Here is a 16,562-nt window from a genome sequence, read left to right on the forward strand (position 1 = left end):
GTTCTGAAATCTCCAATTAACCTAACAGGCTTGTTTTTATAAGCGAGAAAACCGGTGCAGTCAGAAAGCAGAAGCTCCAGAAAGACACAACTCAGATCTGAAATCCAGACCTTGCTGTGAGCTTTCTAATCCACCTTATTCACACACCTCAAAACATTTTCAGTGGAAATAAAGAAGTACAAGGATATTAACTTCTGCTGATTGTATCCAGAATCTCATTCAGTCATGATGTCTCATGACAGACTGAAAAATTAGAAGCTTTGATGGTTTTTTTTTTTGGGGCTCGGCTCTTTATTCCCCACAACAGACTGGAGGAGCCCCTGCATAACTATTAGCAAACTGTCTCTCTATATCTCACTCCACTTTAACATCACTCATGAACAGAATACCTAAGAAGGTATTTATTTATGTTATCGTACTTTGAGGCGAAGACTTAACCCCCAACCTGAGGGAGCCGTTATCTTTTTCCTGTTGAGACCCAGGGCCTCAGACTACTATCAACAATCAAAACCATGTTACATCAGGAAACCCGACCCAGGACAAGAGCATGGCTTCACTTCACTTAGTTTTCCTGCCTCCATAACTGCACATGCACGCCCTCTGCTGGGGGGATATGTGAATCTCTTTAAATAAAAGCACACCACGAAAGAATGTCATTGTAACATTTTTATTTACCCCCTCGTTCTTGTGTGGCGTTTACAGACACACACCAAGCACATTTCATCATCAAACAATGTCGGACGGCTTTCGTCCTGTTGTCTGAAACCAGCAGCGTTGTTGGGATCACAGCTGGAGGTACATACGGCAGACATTGAGTGCATTTATTGCATCAAAAAAAAAAAAAAGAGGAAAAAAAAGCATCCATATAAACAATAGCAGTGCAATTATACCCCACCCCAACCGAGGAGATATCTTGATAGTCTCAGCTTGTAGCTCATCAATACTAAACTTTATATTGCATCCAAAATTTAGGCCAGTGAAATAAATAATAGTAATAAAAACATTGTGCTTTGGATATGGAAAAAAATAGTTTAGTTATAATAGAATCGTTCTGCAATACAACTCAAACAAAAAAAAAGAGGATCTGGTTTATCTAAGGTTTTATCCTAAGAAGGTCCTGTGCTCTTGGTGTTTTGTCAGGTGGAAGGTTTTAATCTCCAGCCTGATCGATTAGAAGTGTATGTCAGTCTCAGTGGAAGACATCTCTGGTCCTGGATAAAAAGTGCATCATATTAAAAACAGAGGATATCACAAATAAACACATGCTTTCTGAGCTGTGTACTGTGAAAAACAAAACAAAACAAAGAACAAAATACTTTTTGTTGGTCAGAGTTAGCAACGTTTGCATGGAATTTAATACTAATCATTTACAGTATTTACAGCTTATCTTTTATAATGCATATGTAAGTGGTTATGTTGATTTGCTCATGTGAGGATGATCCTTGCAGCCCTTCTGATGCAACAGGAGTACAATATGCCATGCACATACAATAGGTTATTTACACGAGTTTAGGTGAACATTGTTTCCTAATAATTTCGAAGCAGTTGTATTGAGATGGACGTTAAGAACTATAAGGTGTCAAACAAACAAATGAGGCAAATTGGAGACAGACTGTACCACTGCATGGCTTGCAATTTCAGACTGAGATTCAGCTAAACATCTTCAGTAGTCACCACACTGTTTAAGATCTGCCATGCTTATTTTACATAAACATGTCAAAAATGAACAAAAGTATCCCTCCAGGAACTTTAAAATCTCACGTGTACAAAAGTTAGCAGTCATTGGGCGAGTTTAGAGTTTGTTGTTTTTCAGTCACAGTTGTTGGACTTGCTTGAATAACAGGATAATATATTATAGGATTAATAATATTTCAAGACTATTTATTTATGTTAACATACAAGTGCCCAGTGGGTGAGTATTAAAGTGTTATTTCTTTTAGAGTTTAATTTAAAAATGATTGAAGATTAAGATATGATAAAATCTTGGAGAATTTTTTTAAATGTCCGAAGCCGTAGTTAAATGTTCTCACAATATTTAAGAGGAGGAACAGAATTTTAGTAAAAATAAACAATGTAGTCATTAATAGTAAAGACAGAAGTCTTTAATATCGATGCCCTTAAAGTCTGTCTATAACTACATTAATTTTGAAAAGGAGATCGCTTTGCCTTGGATTTCTTGTCTGCAGTGCGGTCCACTTTGCAGAGCAGAAACTTTTAAGGACAGATAGTCTTCTAGATTAATCCACAGAACTGACACAAAGACCTAAGTTTCAGACAAATTATTTAGCTTTAGTAAACACTATGCTGACTCTAAACTGGTCTAGACATGGATTTTGAAGCATTTTTATTCAGTTAGATAGATTTTGTATTTGAGGAATATGCCTGTGTTGCAAGCAGTTTTGCTTCGTATGTCTGAGCCATAGAACGACTTTGATGACCTATGAGCCAAAATGCTTAGTAATGTGGCACAGAGGCTGAAACAAGCAGTGAGGACGACAGCAATGGTCTTCAGTGCAATCGCTGTGCATAAAAATATCGTCAGCAGCAGCAGAATGAATTTGATGAAGACTGTAGCTGTGTGTTTTAAGTCGTCAAAAGTGCAAAGCTGAACTAGACACACACAAGTTGCGACAAAGTGTCTGTTGCTGTCAACTAAAGAATGAAGACATGACCAAAGTTTGGAGCTCAGTAGGTATCGGCTACAGGTTCTTCATCAAAGACTCAGATTGGCATCAGGGACAAAAACATCCTGACTGAAAATATTGACTTTCTAATAGGCATGGATGACTGTTTTCCTTGCAGATCTTCGCTGTTCAGTCCTAAATCCTATAAATGTCTTGTCACAATCAGATTTGATTTTATTCCTACTAAATTAATACAAGACTGCATGATCATCATTATCAAAACAAGATCATTCATTTCTGCTCAAATCTTAAAGCTTAATATCAGCAACAAATTACATTTTCATCAGTACTGGTTAAATTTACAAGAACTTGATTCTGTGTATCTCTCTTTTGGACGTGTGTCTTAGGTTTAGTTCATGCCAAAATATGAGAAATTTACAAACTTAATCAATAACTTAATATAATTCTGTGAATAAAATTACCTAAAATACTTAATAAATATGAATAAATGTGTTGGTAACATGTTGGGCTTCAGCCAGTGGAAATCAGAAATGACAGACGCTACTCAGGGGGGATGAGCCATTTTGCATCCAGAACCACGGCTGGCTACAGCTTCCCACGCATCGTAAGACCATTTAATATGTGACTAAGATCAGTGGATACATTTATTTTAGATTCAAAACTAAATGTGACCGATTTACATCTGGTTTTATTAGTTAAAGAAAAAAGCTACGATCCCAGGGCTGGACTTCAACTGTCTGCACATTTTACCATAAGGACTCTTTCCTCACACACCAGATTTTACTTACATTCGCCAGCAGTGGCAAAGACGTAGAAAATGTGTGCTGTCAGTGTTTGTTATACATTATTTGCATAAAAGCTACATGTAAAGATATGCATTTGGTACACTGAGAGCAAATATATGAGAAACAGATAGTTGTATAAACTGTTTTAGTACAAGAGCAGACAAAAAGAAGAATACTGAATTAACCAGGAGTGGAAAGTAAGAGGATAAAGAAAGACAAAATTGCAATTTTTCCCATGTGTTTCCATGCAAAAGTGATACTGCTATGACTGACAGGAGCAAATGTACTTTTAAGGAAGCATTTCAGTTAAACATTTAAAATGGCAGCTCATTTAAAGCTGCGGACATGGAAGACATACATAATAGATTTTCTGTCACTCCTTGCACCCGCAAGGAAGCAAGGTGAATCAGACATTAAACCTTAAGAGCCCTGCACTGGAAACCTGGTGATGTGCTAACAGCTTTTCTGTGCCAGTGGTATCATGGACTAATATACCTCAGCCCCTTAGATGTGTGATGCATCTCCAGTGAGAGATGAATCAGCCTTTGTGTGCTTCAGACAGCTACAGACACTCATGGGCTGGCTCATCTTTCATGGATATTAGGATTTTTTGTTTCTTTTCACCCGTCTGGATTGGAGAAAGTATTACATGGGAGGGTTGTTGGTAAGGAGTTGAACAGTGACTGCGCTGTTTCCCCGGTTTCTGTAAACCGGTGTTTTTGCAGCGGCAGAAAGTGGCCCTGAGTTATCAGTTGACGTTGGGAGCAGGGATGTCTGGCCCCTGGGGCAGCAGTGAGGCTGCAGTTGGGTGCATCTTCCTCCCGATGTGGAATATTTCTCCTCCTATCCCAGCTCACCACACTTCTGCTCTTTCACCCTTTGCATGGACCCAGCTCTTCTCTCTGCTCCACATGTGGAGAAGGTGATGGCTGGCTTTGATGAGAGGAGGGACGCTGCTGCCCCCTGGTGGTCCCTGTTCTCCATGTCCTGACTGTTCTGACCCCAGCCGACAGCACAGGCTGCTCCTGCAGAAAAAGAAACGCACACAAATGTGCATGTTTACAGAAATTCTTTAACTTTTCATCTAGCTTTGATGAGATGACTACTCTCATTTGTCCCCATTTGCCTTCCACAAGTTTTTGTTAAGTAATGTTTTCTTAACTAAAAATGTTACTAAGGAATTTCTGAGGAGGAAAACTAATTACTCGATGAAAAATATTTTTAAGTAGGGTTTTGTGGAGAGGCAATCAATATTTAGTATCTTACATGCAGTGAATAATGATCTTGATTTAGATAAGAAATCATAGGGATTCAGTTGCAAAGCAGTTTTCTGCCATCTTAAATCCACTCCTGTCTAAAGTGTCAGGATCCTGGGTTGTTTTGGGATTTTTCTGGGTTTATATTTTTGATCATTTGTTGCCTGTGTTTGACTTTAGTTATTCTTTGTTTTAATAAAATCAACCTCCATTCTGTCTTACTTTAAGCCACTCTGTTCTTAGTTATTTTAGTGAGATAATGTTTATAGTTTCTGTCTCCCTGACTCTACCTACTCCCTGGCTCCCCGTGTGTTTACCTTTGTATTTTGTAAGTTGTTTTGAAACTATTAAAACTTATTTTATTATTTGTCTCCTGGATTCTGGCTTGCGTTTTGGTCTCCCACCAACAGTATAACAGAAAGTTTTATTTCGGTTCAACTAAACTGCTACTTTGCATCTGTTATAAATTCGTAGCCTGACAGTTTTTGTGCAGCATAAACCTTTATTCTGGATTTTGGACATTTATAGTGAAACCACTTTTCTTTCCCCATGAAGTCAGATGTCTAACAATCTGGGCACAAAACAAGAATTTCTAGCATCTTTTTCTGTTCCACGCCTGCACCCATTATAAAAACAAGACACAACAACTTCCTTCCTCTTGAAACACAGCAGTCTTTCCAGGATCCAATATGCCCCCTGTTTTCTGTGCCGTCAGAGAGAACATGCTCTTTCTGCAACACCTGGAGACTTCCTCCACAGTCTTATTTTCTATGTTCTAACCACAGCTGCCATCTTTATCAGATTTTTGATTACATCTCCACAGGACCCTATTTAAAAAAACATTTTTGTTTGGATGAATGAAATTATAAAATATAAATAAATGACACATGGTTTAACTCATAAAAACAACAACATTCAAACAAACAAAAACCTTATTATCTGCTCACCTGCATCCGAGGCTGGAATCATTCTATCAACTCTTGAGTCTCTGAAAACTGTTTTGGACAAAAAAGAAGAGAAGGTAAAGCTAATTAATGGTACTTTAATATAAGTTTAACATTTTACTTGGCTGTGTGTTTGTACCTGCTGGCTGGAGTTGGCTGAAGGTGGGGTGACCATATTTTGGTCCTGCAAGGGATTAACTAGGGCAGAACAAGGGAGATGTGTAGCTCGCCAGTAAATTTCCAGGTACTCCGCGAGGTGGTCGCAGGCTTCTTCCAGCTGATTCTCATCCAGGATTACGTCAAACATCTCCTGAAGAACCAAAAGCACAAAAAATACTTTCACAACTCTCTGTAGTTTTTGTTTTCCAATCAGAACTTTCTGTATCCTTTCTCACATCAGACACTGGAACTAGTGATGGAAACTAATCTGTTGGATTGCTCATGTACATTTTGCTGTTTGCTTATTAATGTGTGCTGTACCTTTTTAAATAAAACAGATGGACTTAGATTGAAATTTAAACAGAGGGACATACAGGAGGACACTGAGCCAGCTTGTCCCCGGCCATCATCTGGACATTGAGGTGCTTGCTTTGGGACTTCCCTCGAGACTTTATCAGCCTCTGAAGAACCTGTAGGATAAATCAAAGACAATGATTGTTGTTGTTGTTTTTTTTTTTTAGAAATATTGGTCTCACTAAATAAATTCCTTTAGTTTATTTCCATTTGATATTTAGCCTGAAAATCCAGAAATATTTTGCCTGCAGAGCTGTGGTGTGAGCAATCCCCCATATATTAATAAACTGTCTAAAACAGAGTAAACGTAAAAAAGTAAAAAATTACTTCAGGAAAACAATTTTTAATGTAAAAGATTGAAGGACTGGAGTCTAAATTAACAGACATGGTAAAAGAAACAAACAAACAAAAAAAACTAATTTAATGTAATACTGTAAATGAAAGCCTAAACTGTTTGACCTGATAAAATTGAAGCAGCTGACTGTTTGCTTCCATATTAAAACAGACTGGTTTGCTGTTGTGCCTTTTGAAAAAGGACCATAAACTTGTTTTGATTTATCCTTTTTTCCAAACATAATGCAGGCTTTACTGTACTTTGGGTGATGACACTTTAACATAGATGATGATGGGAGCCAGAGATGTTTTGAGGAGCTGGGCTGGATGGTTGATGGTATCTGCATCCAGGACGACCAGCTGAAGAGACTTTGCCAACTCAAAGATCCTCTCTATCTCACTCTGGACTTCAGCTGAGAGGAAACCAGAAAAAACAACATTTACTGGAATCTGTTTTTAACTCAAGAGTCAGTGGAGGTATCTATTCTTAGCGCTTATTGATCTTCATTCACCACCAAAAGATTGAAGGCATCTGTTCTCGTTATTTACCCAGGCTAGAGCGAGTGTTGGATCTCTCCATTATGGCCTTCTTGTTCAGCACCGAGCGCTTTGCCAGGGACAGATCAGCGGTCACCCGTGTAATAGTGATCCTGAGGAAGGAGCGTCTTATCACATCTTATCTACTACTGTTCCATGTCAAAGGAGTGAAACTGTACTCTCAGGGAGCTAAAAATAATTCCTCATCATGTTGTATCCTACCCACCATGAAACGTGATAGGCAGAACACCACAATGAACTCAGACACAGTGTTTGTGCAGCAGAGACAGCCGTGCTCACCTGTCGACAAATCTGTGCTTTAGGAAGTCAAACAAGGCTTTCTGCATCATGTCAGTCACCTACGTGAAACAAAGTGCAAAGAAGTCAGAAAACAATTGCTATAATAGCACAATGAAGACACAAATTATCATATCTTCATCTGGTTTGTAAGGCTTTGTTCTCTTTCTCATTACAATGATGTTCCAGATCATTAGACCCTGGTACAAATATTGTTTTCACTGGACTATAAGTACATTCCTTGATTCTGTCTTTTAATTTTTAGGCTAGTAGGCCTGCTCAAGTAAAAATAATAATTGTCACTAAATGCGATTATTTTCTGAAGCTGTGAGAAATGGACCACTTGAGGCCCTGGGGCTGTTCTCAGTGGCATTTAGAAGAAAAAAAAAAAGACATTTAACCCAAAAAACAATAACATCTACCCAACTAAAATGTGTTTTAGTTGAAAAAAAAAGTTTATGTAGTTAGTTACCATGGTAAGTTAATGTTAACAATGTGTGCTTATAAATGATTGAGCATGAGCTAAATGTATTTATCTGCATTTTATATAACTAAATGATATTACTACAATACATGTTTGAAAAACTTAATGAGATACAAATAGCCTAAAGCGTAAATGAACAGATTTTATTGTACTTACTAGAAAGTTTTGAAAAGTTTTGTGGCCACATTCACTTCAGCAATGAGTTTCACTGTCATTACCTTGAATCTCCACAAGCTTTAGCATTGATATGTTACGGATAATTAATGAATATTTAAACTAAAACAGGGACAAACCTAAAACTGTAATTCTAAAAAAAAATGTTTCAACACGACTTCATTCTGGATTTTTCTAAGGCGGCATCATCATGTTTGCACTGTCTAATTTCCAGCAGTTGGAGAAAATATCGATGGCTTTTAAATAGCATTGCTCTTCCATTCTGATGCAGAGAAATGAAGTGACCACAAGAGGGGGTTCAGAGAGGAGAGAGAGGAGTTAATATGGAAGAGCATCAAGGAGTGGCAGCACGCAATATGTACAAGTGAGACAAAGCGGAGAGAATGAGAACAAGAGGCAGAGGGAGAGGGAGGCAAGTTGGTGTTCACCACCGGAGCATCCCCGAAGCACATCGCACCACTGCAATGCATAAATATTTCACACACATGCACACAAACACAGACGTCTTGGCATGCAGTGTGCGAGAGCACAGCGGCAAGATCAGGGCAGAGAGAAAACACAGAGGCTTAGAAACACACCACTCGCCTTGCATTTCAACATACACAGACTCATTCCATGCTGAAGGATTCAGAGGAGAGACCGCAATGTGTATTTGTAGGTTTAATACACAGTGCGGCTGTGATGTAATTTTCTAATATGAACTGAGTTAGGATATATGAGGAGACATATTGGTTTAGCTGATCCAAGAGGCGGCAGTCTTTGAAGAATGTGACTGCAATGTTTAGTTTAGCTGTTCATTGGATAATTCTAGAAAAAAAAAATCTCACTGGATCTGAAAATCCAGTCCATTTTTGACTGAATAACATTCTAAAAGACTGAGCGCCAACACAATTGAATGTATTTGGTACATTTCTAGGGTTACAGTTACATTGATGTTCTGCAGACGATTTATGAACCTTTGCATACACTTACATAAAAGTGTATTTATTTTTTGGTACCCCAAACAATGCCTCTTCTTTAAATTTAACATGACAAATTATAAATCTTTTCTAGGTTGATCAGTGTCTAGAGAATTTTTAAATAGTAATCCACAATTTCCTATTTCCCCTGGGGAAAAATATTACAGAGGCCAATTTATGTAAACTACTCTACAAAATGGGAAAGACAACAGAACATACTACTCAAATTGTGCAGATTGTCTGTCATTCTTTAGGTCGACAATGGCTACAAGAAAAGAGTCACTCTCAAAGTAAGTTAGTTGAGGGATTTGTTCTTTTATGGCAAGTGGCAATAAGTGGTTTCACAGTTGACAACTTCAAGAACTCGAAAACCTGAATTCTGGGAGATGGAGACCTTAACCTCACTTATATCTACAGTCAGAGAAACTATTTCCAAAACCTGTTTCTAGGTCGGTGACAGCAAAACCTCACAGGTTGATCCCATAAGTGTTTAAAACAATGCTTCAGGGCTGTTTCTCTAGTTTAGTAAGTATGCTTCACCTCCTATCTAAATGGAACATTTATGAGATGCAAAGTTACAAATGCCTGCATACTTTTGTTTTGTTCACCGTTTGTTTTAATCTGAATAAAGTATTTTGTAATAAAGGGAATAATGTGAACTGTAAAGTCAGTGTTGTAATAACTTCCCAACAGGGAGTCATTGACGTTGTAGCTTTGAAGTCTCAAGATGTCTGCCCTATTTCTCTGTAACAGCTTTTGCACAATGAAAGAAGATAACTCAGTGGGTAATCAACTCACTTCGTAGCCTTTCAGTGAAGGGCCCACCAGCACCACGGGCCTCATGGAGGGAACCACGTCATAGGGAGGAACATGTTCCGTCTGCAGAGGTCACAAACGCAGGCAGGGGATGGAGGACAGAAGAGCACAGAAACACTGAAGTGAATGGAAACACTCTCCAGGAGATAATTTGTTAAAAATTGGATGGCTGTGCACTTAGCAGCAGAGTATGAACTGCAAAGTTAAAAATAAAATACAAAGAGACAAGGAAGGAAAAGGACAAACATACCTGTTTCTGCTTCTGCTTGGCTTTTAGGACAAATACAATTAACATTAAACATGGTTTATGAGAAGAAAAAAAAGCAGAGGATACAAAACTACAAGTAAATAAAATACCCAGAGAGTCCAGAGTTCAGTCAAAGGGTTCTTATGCATTATTCAACACTGAAATTCTCAACTGGATGGATGGATGGATGGATGGATGGATGGATGGATGGATTTTACAGCCAGGTAAAAATATTAGGGTCCATGTATATTCCTAACTCCTCTGTACATACAATCATTAACATGAATGATAAAACAATATTGTAATGTAACCAACCAAAAACAGCAGAAAAGAAAATTTCTGACCCAACAGTTGTTCCCTGCTAAATTGCCTAAATTCATGCAGGGTCACATATGGGAACAACAGAGGATGGGAACATTGTTGCTCAGCATCGTAAGGAGTTTGTCCTGTTTAAACCTCAGAAATGTAGTTTAAAAGTCCTAGCTTAGACATAATATTGGATTACCATATGAGTCTAGTAATGGATTCAAAGAGGATTCAAATGAACATAGACTTGTGATTGTATCAGATAATAGTTTATAAGCTCTGAACATGTCAAAATGGCTGCCAACATGGTCAGGACTAATCATCCAAGCAAGTTTATCTTTAAAGCAGATCACAAGATGCTAAAAGAAGTCTCCAAAAGTTCTAAAATGTCATCATGGGACCAGCAGGCTCTTCCTACTGTTGATATGAAGGTGAAACAATCAGTAAGAGATGGTCCGTTTACAGATCTATAATGTAAATATCGAGTCCTGTAGTTTTCTGTGAAGTTGCTGAGCGTAATTAAGCTGATCATTGGCCACAATTAGAAAATGGTTCTTAACCAAAAAAGTGACTTTTTACTAGTTTTTGTGAACTCTTTGTTTCACACAAACAAAGATTTTATCAAGTCCAGAGGATCCCAAAGCGCTTCACACTAGATTCAGTCAATCACATGAATGTTATTCTAAATGTTATTTCCTTTCTTTGGCATTATTTTAAAATGAGCCTTTTCACTACTGCATATATAAATCTGACCTGTGGGGATGACCAAGTTCCAGCAGACGAAAAACGAAACCCAGCTCTTCCAGTCCCTCTTACCTGCAGATGGAGGGGTGGACCTCCAGCCTCCCGATGATGCGTTCCCTCCTTTCCTGCAGAGCGACATAATGCAAAACTTTATTATGCGTGATGAATCCCCTCAGGAGGCAATTTGGAGAGCTCCGAAAAAAGCTCCACACACGAGCAAGAGTTATTTATAGCTTTAAAAAGTTTTCAGTGTGTACTGCAGAGGAAGCTGGTAAAAATCAGGGCAGAGAAACTCAGAAATACAGAGTGGCAGCAAACAAATCCATGAGGGCCGTGTGTGTTTTGACCTGGCAGCTGCTTTTTGTTCTTGTTTTATCCTCATGGCCTCCAGTTTCACTGGGCTCGGGATAAATGTAATGTCTGCCCCTTCTTTCACAAGCCGACCAATCCACCAGTCATTGTTATATTTCTGCAGGGAAGGAAATTACACAATGACTTAACATTATATCTAAAGATTAATTTAACGTGGATTGTTGTCATGTTGAGTTTTAATGTTTCCTACCTCTTTTATGTGCAGAAAGTCTTTGGTTTCAAAGTTGATAGCAGCACCTTGGACTGGACAATCTTCATCAAGGGCCCCACAGTAACTCACATTGGTTTTCACTGCAAATGCTACCGGCTTGGACTGTTGAGGACAAGTATATAAAGCAGTTTCCAGCAATCCTTTAGGGTCCATAGACGTAGAAGACTTAACATCAAAGTAGAGTTCTCGTACTACTGATTTTTAAGGGATTAACATAAATTTTATCCTCTTACCTTGGCTCTTTCCAGCTGAAGCTGAGCCTGGCGCTCGGCTTCACGCCGAGACGCCTCCTGGTCTTCCTCCAGGGACAGGTCGGAATCAGAGGGTCGACTAGCGTAGGAATCGGCTGAACCCTTCAGACAGGCGAAAGGACAGGGAGAAAGAAAATGTTAAAAAAATAAAACTCTCGGAGGTGACCTGACGGAAGAGATGAACCCATTTCAAAATAACATCCGGAAGGAATTGTTTAGAATTTTATTAGAATAAAAGGAAAATAACAAATGTACCGCTTCACACAGATAATCCGTGTCCTCCATTCTTGTCCCATCGTATACCTGTCCCTGCACCTGCTTGTCCTTTCTTGTAGATTTCCAAAGCAGCCCTTCCCGTGGGAACATGATGTTCATGAGTACCGCAACACTAACAACAGGCACAACCTTCCCTGTTTATTCGCTTCAACATGTGTTGGAGGAAAGCCAGTCTGCGCCCAAAAAGGTTGAGTGTAAAAATACACTATTTGGCATTTTATAATTTTACTGTTTAAAAAATGGTTTCAGTACAGAAATTCTTTTTGAGCCAATAAATAACCTTTCCAAGAAAAAATAAAGGATAATAGAAAGTGCTGGAGAGATCCTGAGATCTGTCCCTTTATATTGATTAAAAATTAAAACACTAACCTCACCTTACTCATCCTCTCACACCAACATCATATTTAGAAGTGAGCAACCTCATAAAAAAGCCAAAGAAAGTATCTTAAAAGGTTTATTTGACCCTTTTCCTCATGGCTGGTTCACGTTGTGCCTCTTCCCTCCTGTTCAGCTGCAGCTCTTTGATATTGCCAAGTCCCCCAAAACAGGTTGAGCAAAAATCTAAAGCAAAGGATTTTGGAACTATTTATATATGAAAGCCATTTGTAGATGGCACAGAGTCCATGAGAAGATAAAAAAGGGACTTTATTCACGAAAAAAATGTTCTGCCTTGTTATTTTTGGCATGGTCCAAATCCTGAAGGTCTGAAGGAAATCACCTCATCGTGCATCATTTTTACCTTGCATAAAAATGATGCATGAGTAAATCTCCTAAAACGCTTCACCTTGACCACTCTGTTTGTAACCATTAAAAGGATTTCCATCATATTTCTCCTTGAAGGTTTGACCACTTTCATCAGAAATGATTGATTTAGTTAAAGCTAATAGCTTTCCTGGCATTTAGACATATTCCTCAAACACTTATTTGAGGAGATGCCAAGGTTTTGAATAGGCCATTGCAGAAGTCTTCCCGGTCCATCCCAAAGCTGCTTTAGACGTATGTTTGAAATCATTGTTCAAGTGAAACAATCATGTTGAAGAATTTGTTTGTAGCACTCCTTTGTAACTCCACAAATATTGAATCATTACAGCTAGCAGAGAAACAGACCCACAGCATGATTCTGCTGCTAACATGCTTGACAGTTGGTACTGTGTTCTTAGCTTTAAAAGTATTTGTTTGTTTATTGATATTTATTGCCATTGTGGTCAAATAGTTCAATATTTATCTCAACTGAACATTTCAGATCAGCTTTAGGGATTTAATTTTGAAACAAGGACTTCTTTGTTGGTTGGCAACGTATGCATCCACAGACGAGAGAAATTTGTGTCACATTAGACATGGTTGCACATCTGGAAAACCTTTTGTCTGAACTGATCGCCGTTAACTCTGTAATTGGTTGAAACTTCCCCAAGTTGTGGAAATGTACAAATATAGTTTCTAGATCTTTAATGATTTCTTTGGATTTTCCATTTTTCTGAGGATCACAGGTGACAAATTCCTCCACCCCCACTCACTCAAAACAATCAGGTTCTTGTTGACAAGTTAAAAGTCTAGAGGATTCACAAAAACGTAGCTGAAAGTGTGAGCCTGAATTTGAATTTTGACCTTGTGAATTAAATAAAAAATACAAAATGTTAAGAATAAACCCCCAATTATTTCATGAACAGCAAAATCAAAATTAACTAAAATATAAAGGGTCAATGCTGGTGAATGATGCGTGTGTTTGTGTGTGTAGTGTATGTGTTTCACAGACAAACATGTTCAGGTGAGAATAGTTGATGAAATTACTTGATAAGTTGAAAGGAGAGAATTTGTCACACTAACCTACTTTGAACCTTAAAATTAGTCTTTTTCTGGTGTTTTAGCTCAGGTAATCAGGGGAGCTTTGACTCAAAATCTAATTTCTATTTTCTTTCTTTGGCTTTGATATTCATGAGTATTTATTCATTAAGGACTGCTGTATCCATGGTTACTGAAAACGTAGGTAAAAATGTGCTAGAAGTTTTAAAATAATTTCATTTTTGACTGTAGTAGCATACTTCTAAAACAATGCAGCATTAAATTTTGAGTATATGATAAAAAAAAATCTTACAGAATTTCATTGGTTCCAAAATAAATGCAGCTTTTTACAGTGTTTTGTTGATTATGCGTGAAAACTTAAGTGTGTACATGTGCAAACAACACACAATAAATCTGGTTATGCTAATATTCCTGTATTCAGATGCATAGAGTATGCAAAGCCATGTGTATCAAAAACACATTGTGCATGTGTTGTTTGGCTGACAAATACCCAGCATGCATTCAAATGTAAACAAAGCAAAAGCAACTCATCAACATTGTCTTGTTTATGTGCAAACAATGCATCAACAATGCATCCAAGTTTCTAATGATCTGGTTTAATCACTTTTGGTCTTCCATACAAAGTGAAATTCAAATGCAGGTATACTTAATATAGTCTGTTTCTGCAGCAAATAGGCTTTAAAACGATGTGTAAAAGCAACATTACACATCACATTAGGCATTCAAAGCTTCAGCACATAGTCCACACAGGTAGAAATAAACACAATCGTTAGACTATTAAATGTTTTGCACAAAATTTAACATATACCAAGATGCTACATATGTTCAAGGGTTTTGAGACTATATTAATCATTCAGTCCACAGATATGTTACTTCCTGAGCTGTTAGAGGTTTTGAGGAAACATACTGATAATGAGAAAGCCCTCACATGCTGGAAGTCCCATCAGAGACTGAAACACGAGATGATGACATTGCAGCAGTTATAGATCTCCACCAGCAGAGAGCAGCACATTCATATCACTAACAAGTAAGGTAGACAGCGATGCATGTTTATTTTCACAACACTGGCTGAGTTTGAGTTTAATTTAAAGACTTTGTAATGCAACAAGTAAAAATGGTGGTCAGACATATAAGTAGAATATATGTAATCACCCTTTGTTGTTGCTGAGTATCTATCCTAATTTTATGAAACATATGCAAAGCCGTAGGCTTAGCTGAAACACTGACAGAAACTGGAGCTTAACTAATGTAAAAAATAAAAAGAAAAAAGAAAATAGCTACAGATAGTAAATTAAAACATGAGCTGACAAATTACGATACTGGCACATAAAGAAGACAAAAATTAGCAAAGCAATACGAATGGTACGGTCTTGAACAACCACAGTAAATTATTATGGCAATATATTAAAATAGCACTCACAAAGAACATAGAAAACAAAAATAAGGTTAAGGATACACAAAATTACTAAAGCATAACATAATAATTATACAACGTAGCTTTATGCCCCATCCAATGAGCATTCAAAAACAAAATAGTATAAAAAAAATAACTGAAAATATTATAATAAACAAATAAATACAGACAGACAAAGACACATATTTATCCCAAGGAAGTTGTAAATGTTTCAGCATATCAGCAAGCTGTACAATAGTGGTATATGCAATTTTATGCCTGCAATCTCTTTGAGTCCAGATGTACTGATCCTCAGTGGGATAGGAACCACACTGCTCTCTGTTGACTCAAAACACATTCCTAGCTGAGAGATGGACTTTTAAAACAAACTATTGATCCAAATTGATGATGTTCAACAGATGGGCCGCCCAGTGAGTCGCAATCCCAGTGAAATGCTACATTTTAAGCTGAACACAGTAAGCATGACTAAACCAATCGCATGTGTTCAGTGCAGCATGTCAACATTGGGTGAAGAAAAGGAGGGAGGTGAAAGAGAGACACACGGGGGGGAGATGCAGGCAAAGTGACTGAACCCGTGCACACTTCTGTCGAAACAACGGTGAAGTCCCCTGAATGTCTCTGAGCAGCCATTTAGAAGACTCGTGGACGAAAAAGCTGAATTTGCATGCAGGGAGATTTTCCTCTACAAAAACGGAGGCAGCGTTAGGAGCGTACCTTGTTGATCAGTCCTGTAGCACTCGAGTCGGAGGCAGACATGATTCTGCTGCCAGTGCTCTCCTCTCCCCATGGCACAGAAAAACAGTGGAAACCTCCTCCCCTCCGGCCGTGGTTACAGTGAGGGAGGGAGGCAAAAGGAAGGGAGGCGCGCTCAGGATAAGTGCTTCACAGCCATTGCTGTGCTGCCTCAATACTCATTTCCCATAGAAAATTAATGCTCTGACTGCAGCACTGTTTTGTGTACACCCATGCACACTGTTGGAAATGTCTACATCCTTAATATGTCAGAAAAATAAAGTCTCCTCATATTTCTATTGCGCAAGTTACTCCATCATACCTTAGATTTTACAAAAGCACCATAACCCTTAAGGTTCAGATGGAGTTGAATCATTTCTACACCAGAAGGTCAAGAGATGCTTAGTACTTGCATGAGGAAAAGGCAGGCTTGTATCTGAATTATGCCATTGAAATACAAGGTACT

General features: G+C 38.1%; 1 protein-coding gene across 1 annotated transcript; it reads right to left on the reverse strand.

Moving 5' to 3' along the window:
• Positions 1-651: 651 nt before the first annotated feature.
• Positions 652-16,182, reverse strand: LOC102221379 (voltage-dependent L-type calcium channel subunit beta-4-like). Its single transcript, XM_005801360.2, has 14 exons — positions 16,079-16,182; positions 11,857-11,976; positions 11,603-11,725; positions 11,388-11,509; positions 11,113-11,165; positions 9,994-10,013; positions 9,726-9,806; positions 7,314-7,372; positions 7,026-7,126; positions 6,738-6,889; positions 6,164-6,259; positions 5,770-5,940; positions 5,634-5,681; positions 652-4,455 (listed from the first exon to the last, which is right to left on the reverse strand). The coding sequence occupies exons 1-13, from the start codon at positions 16,118-16,120 to the stop codon at positions 5,652-5,654; spliced, it is 1,170 nt and encodes a 389-aa protein (XP_005801417.1). The 5' UTR covers positions 16,121-16,182; the 3' UTR covers positions 652-4,455; positions 5,634-5,651.
• Between the last annotated feature and the right edge of the window lie 380 nt (positions 16,183-16,562).

The sequence above is a fragment of the Xiphophorus maculatus genome, chromosome 1 (assembly GCF_002775205.1).
Source record: "Xiphophorus maculatus strain JP 163 A chromosome 1, X_maculatus-5.0-male, whole genome shotgun sequence".
Lineage (NCBI taxonomy): Eukaryota > Metazoa > Chordata > Actinopteri > Cyprinodontiformes > Poeciliidae > Xiphophorus > Xiphophorus maculatus.